Below are 16,028 nucleotides of genomic sequence, written 5' to 3'. Positions count from 1 at the left end.
GTCCCTGTAGTGGGTGCTGTTGGAGCCCTGCCCAGATCCCCTTGAATAGGCTGGTAGGGCCCTCCCACAGCTGCCTCATTCTCCATGGAATTACCCTCAGCCTCAGGAGCCTGGGAGGTTGGAACCAACCTCCCTCTCTCCCTCGCCCCAGCTTACTACCAGTAGCTAGATGATGAGGTATGGGCAGCCTCTTGCTTTAAGGTGGGACCTTTTGTTCGCCCCACCCTATGCTTTTCACTTCCCCTCCTGAGGAAATCACATGGCCCAGATGGAGAAAGTCAAAGATGCGCTTATCACAAGACCCAACCATCCCACCCCTGGGTATCCACCTGGAGAAATGAAGTTTCATGTTCACACCAAACCTGCACACAGATGTTTATAGCAGTTCTATGCACAGTTGCCAAAACCTGGAAACAGCATAAATGTCCTCCAGTGGGTGGGTGGAGCCCCATGCAATGCTGAAGGATGCAGCCAACTTGGATGCATCTGGGAGGCACTATTGGGCAGGGAGAGGAGGCAGCTCAGAAAGTTACACCCCAGCTCTCACTGTGGAAACCAATCAGTGCTTTTCAGGAGTGAGGGACAGAGGAGGGGGGAACCGTAAGGAATTATATTAGGGAGTCGTTTTGGATGCAGGTAGTGATGGGGCCCGTAAGAATTCATACATGTGTTAAAATTCACAGAACACCAAACAGAAGCATTTTTAAGGTATGATAATATTTTAAAAAGGTTCTTACATACACACATCTCAGCCTCAGGAAGCCCCTCAGCTTTGGGCAGAATGGAGCAGCCAAAAGGGGTTCAATGGACAGTTATCATCCTAACATGCCAGTACAAGGACTGCGTCCAGGTCTTCCAGAGAGGTAGGTGCTGTTCCCTTCCTCTCTGCCCATGACATAGGAATCCCACCTTCTCCCTCGCTACCCCACATAGCCCTAGGGGCCAGGGTTACCTGGGCTCAAATCCAGTTTTTGCCACATCCTAGTCATGTGACCTCAGCCACATCATGTGACTTCTCTGAGACTCAGTTTTCTCATCTGTAAAATGGTAGTAACTGTACTTACCTCATAAGGTTGGGTGAAGATCTTCTGAGTTCCTACTTGAGAAACTGCTCAGTCAAAGAAGATAAAATATTGGGCCTCTCTGGTGGCACAAGGGGTTGAGCGCAGTGCTGTGAAGCTGTTTGCAGCCTCTGCAGTGTGAATTTGATCCCTGGCCAAGGAGCTGACCCATGGCGCAGCAGACCTCTCCTGTCTTGCCCGCTGCTCCCCTCAGCAGTGTACTTTGGTCTATCTGCTTGTTCTGTTCCCTACTCTGTCTCTGGTGAATCCCCTTACCTCCCACACCTCTGGCCTGTACCACAGTTCTTGTATGCATAAATAAATTAGTCTTTAAAAAATCATTAAAAAAAAAAGAAGATAAAATATTGACAGTAGGTTTGCTCCAGGTGCTTTGGACCAGGGTGGGGAGGCAGGGAGACAGGTCCCAGCCTGTGTTCTGACCATAGAGCTGGAATTGAGGCAGAAGCGGGAGCAGATCCCTGCCGGGACAGTGCTGCTGGCCGTGGAGGACCCTGAGACACGTGTGGGCAGCGGAGGAGCTACTCTCAATGCCCTGCTGGTAGCTGCAGAACACCTGAGTGCACGGGCAGGCTTCACAGTGAGTGCTTGGGAAGGGCCACCCTCGGCGGGCGCATATCCTCATCCTGTCAAGGCCGGGATTATAACGGCAGTGTCAGTCATAGACCCCCAGCTCTTCTGGTTCCACTGCCTTGACCAGTGCATCACTTGGCCTCAGTTTCTATATCTGTAGATTGTGCAGACTCATCCAATGAGGGCAGAAGGCAGGACCAGCCTTTGTAGCAGTTTTGGAAAGTTGGAGTCAGTATTTCAGAATTAGGCTTTCTGGCTTCTCTTGAAAAATGCCAAGATCTTGCTACCCTTACTCTTTCTCCCATGCGGCAACTGTTTGTTGGAGCTGAGATGTGACTTGGGGCAGGGCATGGGAGTCGGTGTCTCCAACAGACCTATGCCTGAGTAGGCAGTGAGGGTGTTCACAAGCATGGAAGCTCTCTGATGATGGAGGTGGCACTGGCAGAGAAGGACCACAGTGTGGCTGCCATGGAGATGACTTACCAGGGGAGCCAGTCAACTCCTTATTCTTGCCTACATCCTCCCCTAAAACCAGAGGCTAGCAGGGAGGCTCAGGTGAAGGGCCGCTGGGCTCTGTTATGGAAGAAAGGCCAGGGCTGACTCCTGCCTGCCTATAGCCATTGGTTTTGACTTTATGTCTTTCTCTTTGGTTACCTGAGTGGATTTGTGTTGGGCACCCTCCTTACCCCAGGGACAGGAAGGTAGCTCCTTGGGTGCCATCTGCCCAGGTCTCTGTTAACAGGGTCTCCTACTCTTGACAGGTGGTCACATCTGATGTCCTGCATTCGGCCTGGATTCTCATCCTGCACATGGTAAGTAGAATGTGGAATGTGGAGCATGTGTCATATAGAAGGCTGGAACCATCGATCCTCGGGTGGGAGCAGACATCAGGGGTCTCCTGCCTTTGTGTATGTGCAAGGTGTTCATTGTGCAAATACGTAACAGTCAAATGGGAATTGAGCCAAATGTCCAAAAATGGAGAACTGGCTAAATATACACAGCATATCCTCCTGGTGGAATATTAGACAATGATTCAAAAGCTCATCTAGGGCCTCCCCGGTGGCGCAGCGGTTGAGCACTGGGTTGCAAAGCTGCCTGAAGCCTCCGCGGCGCCGGTTCGATCCCCGGCTGCTCCCCTGCCACCGGAGGAGGGTCCCGCATGGCGCGCAGACCTCTCCTGCCACCCGCTGCTCCCCTCAGCAGTGTACTTTGGTCCTTCTGCCTGCTCTGCTCCCCGCTCTGGCTCTGGTGAATTCTCTCACCCTCCCGCGCTTCTGACTGTACCCAGTGCCTGTATAAATAAATAAATAAATCTTTAAAAAAAAAAAAAAAAGCTCATCTAACTCTGCATCGACCTGGAGAGTGGCCTTGGGCAAGTCATTGGACCCTTTCTAGGCCTCCGTTTCCTCATCTGTAAAATGAGGATGCAACAGTTCTCACTTGGGGCAGATGTGCTGAGATGATCCCTATGGGTTCTTAAAACTGCCTGCCTGACTTGAACAGCCATTGATTGTATTTGTATTGTTTAGTGAACAAAGCCAGACATACAATTGTATCGAATGACCTCAGTTTTTTATTTATTTTTTATTTTTATTATTTTAAAAAAAATTTTTTTTTTTAATAGAGACATGCTTTATTTATTTATTTGTTTGTTTGTTTTGTTTATACACGCACTGGGTACAGTCAGAAGCACGGGAGGGTGAGAGAATTCACCAGAGCCAGAGCGGGGAGCAGAGCAGGCAGAAGGACCGAAGTACACTGCTGAGGGGAGCAGCGGGCGGCAGGAGAGGTCTGCGTGCCATGTGGGTCCCTCCTCCGGTGGCCGGGGAGCAGCCGGGGATCGAACTGGCGCCACAGAGGCCATGGGCAGCTTCGCAACCCAGCGCTCAACCACTGCGCCACCGGGGAGGCCCCTATTTTTATTATTTTTTTTAAAGATCTATTTATACAAGCACTGGGTACAGACAGAGGTGTGGGAGGGTGAGAGAATTCACCAGAGCCAGAGCGGAGAGCAGAACAGGCAGACTGACAAAGTACACTGCTGAGGCGAGCAGCGGGCAGCAGGAGAGGTCTGCACGCCATGTGGGACCTCCACCCGGGGGCCGGGGATCAAACCGGTGCTGCAGAGGCTGCAGGCAGCCTCGCAACCCAGTGCTCAAACAGCTGTGCCACCGGGGAGGCCCTGACCTCAGTTTTTTAATTGGAATTTTGATCAAGATAATTGTAGGGGTCTCCCTGATGGTGCAGGGGTTAAAGTTTCAGCACTATCAAACTATCACCAGCTACTGAGGCATGAGTTCAATCCTCAGCCAGGGAACTAACCCATATGGCGCAGCAGACCTCTCCTGTCTTGCCTGCTGCGCCCCTCAGCATGTATCTCAGTAGATCTGCCTGTTCCACTCTGGTGAACTTCTCATCCCCCACATCAGTGGCCTACGCCCCAGTTCTTGCATGCATAAATAAAAATGAATTTTTATTTTTATTTTTTTACTTTATTTATTTTATTTATTATTATTATTTTTTTATATAGAGGCATGTTTTCTTTCTTTCTTTCTTTATTTGTTTGTTTTTGTTTATACAAGCACTGGGTACAGTCAGAAGCGCGGGAGGGTGAGAGAATTCACCAGAGCCAGAGCGGGGAGCAGAGCAGGCAGAAGGACCAAAGTGCACTGGTGAGGGGAGCAGCGGGCGGCAGGAGAGGTCTGCGCGCCATGTGGGACCCTCCTCCGGTGGCCGGGGAGCAGCCGGGGATCAAACCGGCGCCGCAGAGGCCGCGGGCAGCTTCGCAACCCAGCGCTCAACCGCTGCGCCATCGGGGAGGCCCTATTTTTTAATTTTTTTTAAATAGAGGCATGCTTTTATTTATTTGTTTGTTTGTTTGTTTGTTTGGTTGGTTGGTTGGTTATACAAGCACTGGGTACAGTCAGAAGCGCGGGAGGGTGAGAGAATTCACCAGCGCCAGAGCGGGGAGCAGAGCAGGCAGAAGGACCGAAGTACACTGCTGAGGGGAGTAGCGGGCGGCAGGAGAGGTCTGCGCGCCATGTGGGACCCTCCTCCGGTGGCCTGGGAGCTGCTGGGGATCGAACCAGCGATGCAGAGGCCACGGGCAGCTTCGCAACCCAGCGCTCAACCGCTGCGCCACCGGGGAGGCCCAAAAAAAAAAGAATTTTTAAAAAAAAGATAATTGTAGACCATAGGCAATGAGGGTGTTCACAAATAATATAGAGAGAAGCCTTTGTAAACTTTACCAAGAGTCCCTCAGTGGTTGTATTTTGCAAAACTGTAGTATAATCTCAGCTAGGGTGTTGACACTGATCTTGTTCCCAGACTTAGCTCCCACTTTTACTTACACTCATGTGTGAAATCTGTTGTCTCCACCTTTTCAACTTTTTTTTTTTTTTTTTTTTTTTTGGTGGGACCCTTGCCGGTGGCCAGGGATCAAATGGCGCTGCAGAGGATGTGGGCAGCTTTGCAACCCAGCGCTCAACTGCTGCGCCACCAGGGGAGGCCCTCAACATTTTGTTTTTTGTAAAAAATTTTTTTTTGGAAAGGATTTATAAATAAAAGTCTGAAAGGATATACCTCAAAATGAAGGCAAAGATTAATATGCTTGAGGGGTTATTTTTCTTTTGCATATCCATATCTTCTGATTTTTTTGAAGATTTATTTATTTATGCATACAAGAATTGGGATGTAGGCCAGAGATGTGGGAGGTGAGAGGACCCACCTGAAAGAGTGGGGAGCAAAACAGGCGGATCTATTGAAATACACTGCTGAGGGGAGCAGCGAGGCAAAACAGGGGAGGTCTGCTGTGCCATGTGGGCCACCTCCCTGGCTGGGGATTGAACTTATGCTGCAGCAGCTGGTGATGACTTCACAGTCCTGAGAGTTAACCCCTTGTGCCACCAGGGAGGCCCGAGAAAATATTTTTTAAACAACCTTTCTCCTATGGCCTTCTGCCCTTGCACAGCAGATGGGGTGTCCCCAGGCTCCCTACCTCAAGAGCTCCTTCCACTGCCTCCCCTCCTGCCCTAGGGCCGAGACTTTCCCTTCGATGACTGTGGCCGGGCCTTTGCCTGCCTCCCTGTGGAGAACCCCCAGGCCCCAGTGGAGGCTGTGGTCTGTAACCTGGACTGCTTGCTGGACATCATGAGCCATCGGGTAAGGTGGGCAGCAGCTTTAGAGCCTTGTGCCAGCAAGAACAACAGCTTTCCCACAGACCACCTGCTCTAGTCTGTGCTGGCCTAGGCGGAGACACCGGATTAATGACTTGAAGGGTACCTAGGGATAGTTAGAGCTTTAAGAAGTTGGTCTTGGGGGAGGTGTGGCCCCAGGATGTGGTGGAGAGGGTTGGCGTGGGGGCCTGGGTCTGGGGAGTCTGCTGAAACAAGATGGCTGCTAGAGCACACGAAACAAGCCGAGACAGGGCTGCGTGGCAGCAGAGGAAAGCCTGGGCCAGCAGCTGCATTCTCTCTCCCCTGCAGCTGGGCCCAGGCTCCCCACCAGGTGTGTGGGTCTGTAGCACCGACATGCTGCTGTCTGTCCCTCCAAACCCAGGTGAGACTGAGACCGCCTTTCCTAGTCACATCCAGAGACAGCCACTCCCTTTGCTTGCCCACCTCGTCTCTGGGCCTCGCATGCTGCCCCATTCAGAAGAGAAGCTGTAGAGTATGGAGAATGAAGCCCAGACCCAGAGGCAGGGTGTCCCCTGCTGGCCCTCAGTCTGCCTATCTACAGAATGGGGAGACCCAGGCCTGTGCCTGCTTTCTGTCCTTCAAGGCTCTGTGGAAGAACTTTGGAAGGGGAGTTATTCTCCCAAGGGAATGTCCCTTTAGCTTTGGAAACCTCCCAGGACCTTCTAGAAGTGTCTGGATGCCCCAGCCCTGCCTGACCTCTTGCCTCCTCCTGGCCAGGTTGGGGCCCCAGGGAAAGGAACTAACTGCCCCACCCACAGGAATCAGCTGGGATGGCTTCCGGGGAGCCAGAGTGATTGCCCTTCCAGGGAGCACAGCCTATGCCCGGAACCATGGTGTCTATCTCACTGACTCCCAGGTAGTGCCCCTGGGGCTGGGCTGGATTGGCTCCTAGTCCTGGTGCTCTGGGTGGCCTCTTACCCTGAATTTCCTGGCATGGTCTGGATCTGAGGAGTTTCCCCTGCGGCAACAGCTCTTGTGTTCATTTGGTCTTTTGTCAAACATGAATGCAACCTGCCTCTGTGCCAGGTTCTGTGCGTGGGCTGTGAAGACATGCAACGTCTGCCCTCTGCTGGCAAGGGGTGGGACTCTTGTGCTGGACGCTACTCCCTGTCAGCCAGTGGGAGAGCACCCTGTTCCGTCCTCCTTCCTGGTCTTCGTGCTCCCTTCCCTGACCCTGTTTTCTGCTCCCCCACAGGGCTTCGTTTTGGACATTTACTACCAGGCCACTGAAGCAGAGATACAACGGTGCACTCAGCCTGATGGGCAGGTGCCACTGGTATGGCTGCCAGTCCCAGATTGGGGGATTTTGGGAGCCTACTGGGGTGGGAGGGAGGGCTTGCCTTCCCACTCAGGGGCAGAGACCTGTTCCTTCTAGAAGATTCTAGGACAGACTAGCACCAGAATCTGGTGGAATCTGAGGAAGATCTGGAACTGGCATTCAGGGAAACAGGTGTAGCTAGAATCTGAGAAAGTCTTGGAGTTCAGTGTCTCATCCCGAAATAGAAAGGCCAGAACTGGACTGAGTTTGGGAGTTCAGTTTGGAACCTGACACTGGGGATCCTTCTAGAATGAAGGACACGATTTGATATGGCAGGCAAGAGTCTGAAACTACACCATGGGAAAGATGGAGAACTGGGTTTGAGAGGAGGCCCAGAAGGTGCCTGCTGAGGGGTTCCTTTTGCTGGCAGCTGCCCCAGGTCTGGTGCTGGAGTGGCCAGAAAAATGAAGGACCCTGCCTGGCATGGCAGCTGGCCTTGTTGGACTCACTTACACGTCCCTTCCCTAACTCATATTCAAGACTGGCTCCCCACCTGACCCTTGTGTGGCCCCCTCCAGGTCTCTGGGGTTGCTTTTTTCTCTGTGGAGACAGCTGAGCACCTCCTGGCCACCCACGTGAGCCCACCCCTGGACGCCTGCACTTACATGGGCTTGGATTCCGGAGCCCGACCTGTCCAGGTGACTGGGTCTGGGGGATTAATGGGGGAGGCTGACCTGGGCTGTGTGACCTCAGGCCAATCTCTTTCTTTCTCTGGGTCAGCATCTCTGGAGATGGATGGGAATGCCCCATTTCTGCCTAGGAATCCCCAAGTAGCTGTGCTTTCTACCCCTGCCAGGTATCTCTGTTTTTCGACATCCTGCTCTGCATGGCTCGGAATGTGAGCAGGCAGGACTTCCTGGTGGGGAGGCCCCCTGAGATGGAGCAAAGGGATGCGGACATGGAGGGGTATCTGCAGAGAGCCCGGGCTGAGCTGTGGAGGGAGCTTCGTGATCAGCCCCTCACCATGGGTGGGTACTGCCTCTGGGCTCTCCTACTCTCTGGGTTGGGGAGAACATGAGATGAGGACCCCCAGGGTGAGCCTGGAACAGGACTCCTGGACAATCAGCCTAGTGCAGGACTAGTCTATCACCCTCTCCCAATCCAGGGCCCCCAGCACTAAGGTATCTCTCGTCCCGTCTTCCTTTGTATCCATCTGGCCACCTGTTCCTGCCTTTTCACTTTCTAGCTGTGTGGCTTTAGGCAGGTTCCTGAGTCTCTCTGGATCTCAGCTTCTCTTTTGGCACAGTGAGCTCTTTACCAGGCCTGTCCTCCCAGGACCTGCTGAGGACACTCGTCTGCTGACAGGTGATTGTACCTGGTGTCTGAGTGGCAGCAGGCACGAAGTTGGAAGTCAATACTTGTATCTTTCAGCATATGTCCCCGGTGGCAGCTACAGCTACATGACCAACTCGGCTAGTGAGTTTCTGCGCAACCTTACATTCCCGGAGGCTCCCAAGGCCCAGGTGGTGCACTCTCAGGTGGAGGTAAGACCTGCCGGGTGCCTGAGGACAGGTGGAATGAGGGAACTAGAGAAGGGAAGGAACTGGCCATACTTGGGACAGATTCCTAGTGAGTGTCGGGGTTATCTCTCTCACACACATGCTCCCTGGAAGCCCAGAGAGGTCGAGTAACTTGCCTAAGGTCACAGAGCTAATAGTGGTCACATCAAGCTTCTACATCCAGGTCTGCCTGAATGAGAAGCTAGAGAAGACTCCCCCCACCCTTTGGGGTCCGCTGGGGAGATGGGCACATTTGAGATGATGGGCGTGGCTTGGTGCCATGGTGTGGAGGAAGGAGGCAGATAGAATTCAGAGGTGACCATCAGGGTGAAGGAAGGAAGGGGCTGGACAGGTAGGAAAGGATTTTTGGGGGTAGCTGTCCTCTGGTGGGAGTGCCACTATTGCGTTGAGATTTGCTCTGGAGGAGAATGCAGGGAGTGCGTGCCCCAGGGGAGCAGCATGAACAAGCAGCATGGAGTTGGCCTGAGGCTGGGGCCAGGATGGGAGCAGATCGGGATTTGGGAGGGAGTGGCAGGAATGCTAGTTGGGGCCTTGGCTGTGCTGGAAGATAGGGGCAGCCCCTGGCCTTGACCCTCAAAACGCTTTCTCTCTCTGGCTTCACAGAGGCTGCAGCTCTTGGGGGCTGGGAGCTCTGTGGTCAGCTGTCTGCTGGAGGGTCCTGTCCACCTGGGTCCTGGGAGCGTCCTGCAGCACTGCCACCTGAGGGTGAGGCCCAAGGCCTGGGCACAGGGAGGGCAGGGGCTGTAGGGGAAGACCTGAGAGTGTTGTGGGATGCCTGGGCCTCTGCTGCCCACTCAGGATGGCTGCCCTCTCCACCACCAGGGCCCCATTCACATCGGTGCTGGCTGCCTGGTGAGTGGCCTAGACAAGGCCCAGTCGGAGGTGCTGCGTGGCTTGGAGCTGCAGGACCTCATCCTTCAGGGACACCATGTGCGGTTGCATGACACCCTCAGCTGTGTCTTTACCCTCGTTGGCCGTCTGGATAGCTGGGAAGTAGGTGCCCTCCTATCTCCCTCACCCCTATTTTCAGGGCTCCCAGCCCACCTCCCTTGAAGGATAGGTTATGAGGCCCTTACCTCCCTTTCATCTGCTGTGAAGCCCGCTGGGTGGGGATTTTCTTTCTTTCTTTCTTTTTTTAATTTTGTGTAGAAGAGCTGGGGTGCAGGCCAGAGGTGCGGGAGGGTGAGAGGATTCACCAGCAACAGAGTGGAGAGCAGAACAGAGAGATGGACCGAAAGCACTGCTGAGGGGAGCAGCGGGCGAGACAGGAGAGGTCTCCTGGGCCATGTGGGTAGCACCTTGCCTGGCCAGGGATCAAACTCAAGCCATAGTGGGGATAGTGCTGAGATGTAACTGGGTGGGGATTTTTTTTTTTTTTAAAGATTTATTTTTATTTATTTATACAAGCACTGGGTACAGTCAGAAGCGCGGGAGGGTGAGAGAATTCACCAGAGCCAGAGCGGGGAGCAGAGCAGGCAGAAGGACCGAAGTACACTGCTGAGGGGAGCAGTGGGCGGCAGGAGAGGTCTGCGCGCCATGTGGGACCCTCCTCTGGTGACCGGGAGCAGCCAGGGAGCAGCTGGGGATCGCACTGGCGCTGCAGAAGCTGCTGGCAGTTTCACAACCCAGCGCTCAACTGCTGCGCCACTGGGGAGGCCATGGGTGGGGATTTTCATCCTCATTTCACAGGCCAGTGACTGAGGTTCAGAGAGGGAGGTGACCTGCCTTGGGCTGTAGAGCCAGTTATGTTGAATCGGGACTAAAACATGATTCTGCCCCAAGTTCTAGGCACCTGGAAAGGGGCTTTGAAGACTCCAGGCCTTGACAGAGTGTCTCAGAACGTGCTCGAGTATGTGCCCTATCTTCTCTCGTGCACGTCCTGGCCCTCTGGCTTAGTGTCCCCCTTCCGATCCCCCCTCCAGCCCTGAATGCTTCTCCTTTTCCCCTAGAGACAGGGAGAAGGCACGTATCTCAACATGTCCTGGAGTGAATTTTTCCAGAAGACAGGCATTCGGTAAGGCTGATGGCCCTGATGGGCGTCTGTGGGCCTAGACAACTGGGTCTGTGTGGCCACTTCTAGATTCATTCTGCCTCTGCCCCAGAGCAATACCTGCCCTGCCACCTCCAGACCCCAGGACCTGGGGTAGTTTTGGGGAGCCCGACTGACCCTCCCCAGCACCTCCATAGTGGGCAGGGAAACAAAGTGGGGCCTCCCTCCCTGAATTGCCTGCCCGTACTGTCCCCAGAGGAGTTTGTCCCGGTCCCCCTTTATTAGCCAGTTGACAAGCAGCCAGATGTGGTGACTGGGCATGTTTCCCTCCCTCATGTGCCTTCTCCCCACATCAGAGACTGGGACCTGTGGGACCCAGACACGCCTCCCGCAGAGCGCTGCCTTCTCAATGCCCACCTCTTTCCCGTGCTTCACCCCTTGAGGGCCCTTGGGCCCCGGGACATGCTGTGGATGCTGGACCCCCAGGAGGATCGGGGTGAGGCCCTGCGGGCCTGGCGAGCCTCCTGGCGACTGTCTTGGGAGCAGCTACAGCCCTTCCTGGACCGGGCTGCCACCCTGGCCTCCCGCCAGGACCTCTTCTTTCGTCAGGCCCTGCATAAGGCTCAGCAAGTGCTGGAGACCCGGCAGGACCTCAGCCTGCGCCCACTGATCAGGGCCGCTGTCCGAGAGGGCTATCCTGGGCCCCTGCTGGCCACGCTGGACCAGGGTGAGTGTGCTGGGCCGGGGTCTAGGCCGCCAGACCAGTGCCACTGTGTCCTCTGCCTCCCACTTCATCAACCTGAGCATACTAGGAGCCGCGAGACTGTGAAGCAGGGGAGAGAGAGAGCAGTTTACTTTCAGGTTTCTGGGAAGTTTCATCCTGTCAGGGGCAAGGCTGAGGTCTGGGGCTGAACCTTTGTGTCCTATGAGCATCAGAAAAACCCACATTTTCTGAAGTGGGGGCCAGGATGTGGGTGGAGAGCTCCAGCAGAGCCCAGAGGGATGTGGCGGCTCTGCCTGAGGGCCTGGGAGAGTGGATGGGGGCTCAATCTTCACTTCATAGGCAGCACCCTATTAACAGTGCCAGTGACTGTGGGAAATGACCCCCATGTAAGCCATACCCCTGATGGTGTGGCTTTGATGGTGGGACTGGAACTTGAACCCAAGTGGTCTGACTCCTGAGCCTGATTTGACCACTCTGGGTGTCCTGATGGGGTGATGAAGTGCACCTCTGTTGGGCTGGCAGGGGGAGAACTTTGCTGGGGAGAATGGGTGTGCATTCATAGGCAGGGATACATACTGGGTGAAAGAAAAGAGATATGAGGGATCTGGAGTGTTAGGGGACAGTCTCTGGGGACAAAGGTGGTTGAGGGTAGGGCCCGCTCCCCACCCACCTGACACTTGGGCCTCAGTTGCAGCTGAAAACCCTGATGTGGCAGCTCGGGCACTGGCCTGTGTGGCAGATGTACTGGGCTGCATGGCAGAGGGCCGTGGAGGCTTACGGAGCGGGCCGGCTGCCAACCCTGGGTGGCTACAGCCCTTCTCCTACCTGGAGTTTGGGGACCTGGCGGCTGGCGTGAAGGCGCTGGCACGGGAGAGAGACAAGTGGCTGAGCAGGTGGGTGCTACTGGAATTCAGAAGCCCGGAGAGGCCCAGGGAGAGGCGGGGTGCCCTCGGGTCACCCAGGCAGTCAGGTTCTCAAACCTAGGCCATCTACCCCTACTTTGGGGCTCCATGCTACCATCTGTCACTCTCCTCCTTTCAGGCCAGCTTTGCTGGTTCGAGCTGCCCGCCACTACGAGGGGGCTGTGCAGATCCTGATCCGTCAAGCTGTGATGTCAGCCCAGTGCTTTGTCTCCACGGAGCCTGTAGAGCTGCCAGCACTGGGGCAGTGGGTGGTGGCTGAGTGCCCAGCCCGTGTGGACTTCTCTGGTGAGTCCCTTGTGAGGGGTGGGAGGGGAAGGATAGCCACTCTAGACCTGGCTGGCAGCCCTGTGACCAGCTTGATTCCGTCTAACTGTTGCAGGGGGCTGGAGCGACACACCACCCCTGGCCTATGAGCTTGGTGGGGCAGTGTTGGGCCTGGCCGTGCAGGTGGATGGCCGCAGACCCATCGGAGCTAGGGCGCGCCGCATACCAGAACCCGAGCTGTGGCTGGCGGTGGGACCTGGGCAGGACAAGATGGCCTTGAAAATCACGTGCCGGAGCCTGGATGACCTGCGGGATTACTGTCAGCCCCATGCTCCAGGTCAGGGTGTTGACATCTGTGGGGAGATGGCATACATAGCCAGCTGGGGGTGGGGCTGAACCCTGGAGGCCCTGCAGACCACCGGGGCTGGCCTGAGGACCAGTCTGGTGGAAGAGCCCTAAAGTCACCCTGCTTGGGGTGTAGGAGGTAGAGACAGCCATTTTCCTGTGTTGAGGGCCCAGGAATGGCTTGGGGATGGGGCCTGCATGGCTGCTGGACTTTTGTCCACCAAATGAGTCCAACACTGGGCTGGGCAAAAGTGGAGGTCGGGGGTGGAGGGGTGTCTGCTTCAGCTCTTGGAGACCAAATTCCTTGTGGTCCCTCTGCAGGGGCCCTGCTGAAGGCAGCCTTCATCTGTGCGGGGATCGTGAGTGTCGACTCCAAGCTCTCCCTGAGTGAGCAGCTGATGCGCACTTTCAGGGGTGGCTTCGAGCTGCACACCTGGTCTGAGCTGCCCCATGGCTCTGGCCTCGGTGAGTTGGTCCTGTCCCCTTGCTGCCCACCAGATCCATCCCAACCCTCTAGTCACTTCGGATCTCCTCCCTGGGGCTCTGCCCACAAGGAGTGGGTGGGGCAGGACTGAATCTGGCAGAGCTGTTTCATGCCCTGGTGCCCTCTTCCACACCCTGCAGGCACCAGCAGCATCCTGGCAGGAGCTGCCCTGGCAGCCCTGCAGCGGGCTGCGGGCCGGGTAGTGGGCACGGAGGCCCTGATCCATGCTGTGCTGCACCTGGAGCAGGTGCTCACCACAGGTAGGGGACTGCCCTGGAGTGGGAGGGAGGGCACTTACTCAAGGGGCTCCCGTGCTGCTCCTCCAAATGCTTACAGAATCCTTGTCACTCTACTCCTCCCTCCCATGGGTTTTGGCTTGACATGTTTCTGTTTCAAAGGAGCTGATGTTTAGAAAGCAACTACTAAGTGCTGCCCCCTTCTTTTGTGTGAGCTACCTAGTTAACCAGGTGCTGTTCCTCAGGACTGACCCCCACCCAGGGTGTCCCTCAGGGTTGGGCGGGGCAGAGCTAGTTTGGAGAAGGGGACAGGAGCAGGGAACCTTGGCTCTTCTGGCCACCTGGCCCTTTCCTTGGTCATTTGTTCCCCCCACCCTCACGGCCGCATGCGGGGGCAGTGAGGGCCCAGCACATGTGACTATGACACTGTTGGAGCTGTCCTCTCCAGGATCCCAGGCATGTGGGCAGCCTGATGTTTGGCCCCAGATCCCAGGGTGCCCTGCCCACTTTGGGATGCCAGGCCTCATCTGCAGCAAGACTCTGGGAAGGCAAGTGCCTGACTATGGCATCTTCCTGGTCACTCCGTAGCCTGCACCTTCCTGAGTATGGAGTCACATCCCATGATAGGTAGTCATTAGTAAAGGGGGCAGACAAGGGGAACGTCTCTCCTTTTGAGTGTCTTGACAACTGTCTTTGGAGTACTGAGTCTGGGCTGGGAGAGAGGTTGGGCTGTATAGGCTCCAACAGTAACAGGGCTGTGGGTTTGCAGGAGGTGGCTGGCAGGATCAAGTGGGTGGCCTGAGGCCTGGCATCAAGGTGGGGCACTCCCGGGCTCAGCTGCCACTGAAGGTGGAGGTAGAAGACATCGCTGTGCCTGAGGGCTTCCTCCAGACGCTCAATGACCACCTGCTCCTGGTGTACACTGGCAAGACCCGCCTGGCACGGAATCTGCTGCAGGTGGGCTCTGCCCAGGAGGGGCAGGAAGGAAGGTAGATGGCTCAGCTGGACCCATCTCATTGCATCCCTCTTGCAGGATGTGCTGAGGAACTGGTATGCCCGACTGCCTGCTGTTGTGCAGAATGCCCACAGCCTGGTGCGGCACACAGATGAATGTGCTGAGGCCTTTCGCCAAGGTGAGGTGCTTGTCCCATAGAGGTCAGGGCACCTGAGTGAAGCCTAGTGTCTGTCCTCCCCAGGGTGTCCCACTCAGGTGGGAGCCATCTCTCAGGACAACACATGCATCCTCTTGCCTGACCTACAGGAAGCAGATGGGAGAGGAGCCTTGGCCACATAGCTAGGCGTTGGGGAGTCAGAGCTGTGGCCACACTTCATTGAACAGAGCTGGGAACTGTGCCAGCTATGCTATGTACATCAGTATACAACCTCAAACAACCCCATGAGGTGGGCACTACCACCCGCTTTCCAGCCAGCATCACACCCAGGTTTACATGACTCAAGTTGTGCCCCTGGCACTATGTCAGCCTGTAAGTGGGCAGCGAGTGAATATCCTGGCTCAGGGACATCCCTTCCCTCTTTGCTTACCCCAGGAAACCTACCTCTACTGGGCCAGTGCCTGACCTTGTACTGGGAACAGAAGAAACTCATGGCCCCAGGCTCTGAGCCCTTGGCTGTGCGGCGTATCATGGATGCCCTGGCCCCTCACGTGCACGGCCAGAGCCTGGCAGGGGCAGGCGGCGGGGGCTTTCTCTATCTGTTGACCAAGGAGCCACGGCAAAAGGAGGCTCTGCAGGCTGTGCTGGCCAAGACTCAGGTACCTGAAAGTGATGGGGTCTGGTAATAGGTGTGGGGAGGCAGGAGCCTTCACTGTGGCCCACAGCTGACCAGGGGCTCTAGCTGCAAATCCCCTGGCCCTGCAGCCCAGTGCCCCCTCTCCATACCTTCTGTCCTTCGGTCCTAGGGCCTTGGGAACTACAGCATCCATCTGGTGGAAGTGGACACTCAGGGACTGAGCCTGCAGCTGCTGGGGAGTGAGACCTCAACCTGATGCCCGTTTAAGAGGCATGTCTCTTTGCTGCAAGAGGAGAAAACCCAGAGTGACAGTTGCACCTTTTCTTTTCCCCATGGGAACTTTCAGCCTCCTACTCCCTGCCCACTTCTGTGAATATGCTCCCCAAGGAAGATGACCTGAGTTTGGGCCCAGAGCTTTCTGGAGCTCGGCGACACAGAGACAGTGCTTGGAAATAGAAGCATGACCTCCTGGTTGACAGTGGTCTAGGCTTGGCCTCTGCTTCATCTGGACACAGGAAGTCTCAGGCTGTGTCCCATGCAGCCCATGGCCCAGCTTGCTCCTTGGCCTCTTACACTCCATGAGGCCCTGGATAAAAGGAGTGCCAACCAGCTTTAGCAGATGGCAGG

At 55.5% G+C, this 16,028-nt stretch overlaps 1 protein-coding gene across 1 annotated transcript; it reads left to right on the top strand.

Annotated features, from left to right (window-relative positions):
• Positions 1-763: 763 nt before the first annotated feature.
• On the top strand, positions 764-15,657 carry FCSK (fucose kinase; the record flags this gene model as incomplete). Its single annotated transcript, XM_084256584.1, has 23 exons — positions 764-863; positions 1,508-1,659; positions 2,414-2,464; positions 5,688-5,813; positions 6,137-6,209; positions 6,607-6,704; positions 7,044-7,124; positions 7,685-7,804; positions 7,963-8,134; positions 8,538-8,650; positions 9,290-9,391; positions 9,509-9,679; positions 10,636-10,700; positions 11,033-11,409; positions 12,089-12,293; positions 12,442-12,608; positions 12,703-12,924; positions 13,254-13,397; positions 13,557-13,676; positions 14,422-14,609; positions 14,686-14,785; positions 15,200-15,423; positions 15,571-15,657. The coding sequence occupies exons 1-23, from the start codon at positions 782-784 to the stop codon at positions 15,655-15,657; spliced, it is 3,240 nt and encodes a 1,079-aa protein (XP_084112710.1). The 5' UTR covers positions 764-781.
• Between the last annotated feature and the right edge of the window lie 371 nt (positions 15,658-16,028).

Source organism: Talpa europaea (genome assembly GCF_964194135.1).
Source record: "Talpa europaea genome assembly, chromosome: 16".
Lineage (NCBI taxonomy): Eukaryota > Metazoa > Chordata > Mammalia > Eulipotyphla > Talpidae > Talpa > Talpa europaea.
This window is presented reverse-complemented; position numbering and strand designations above follow the sequence as displayed.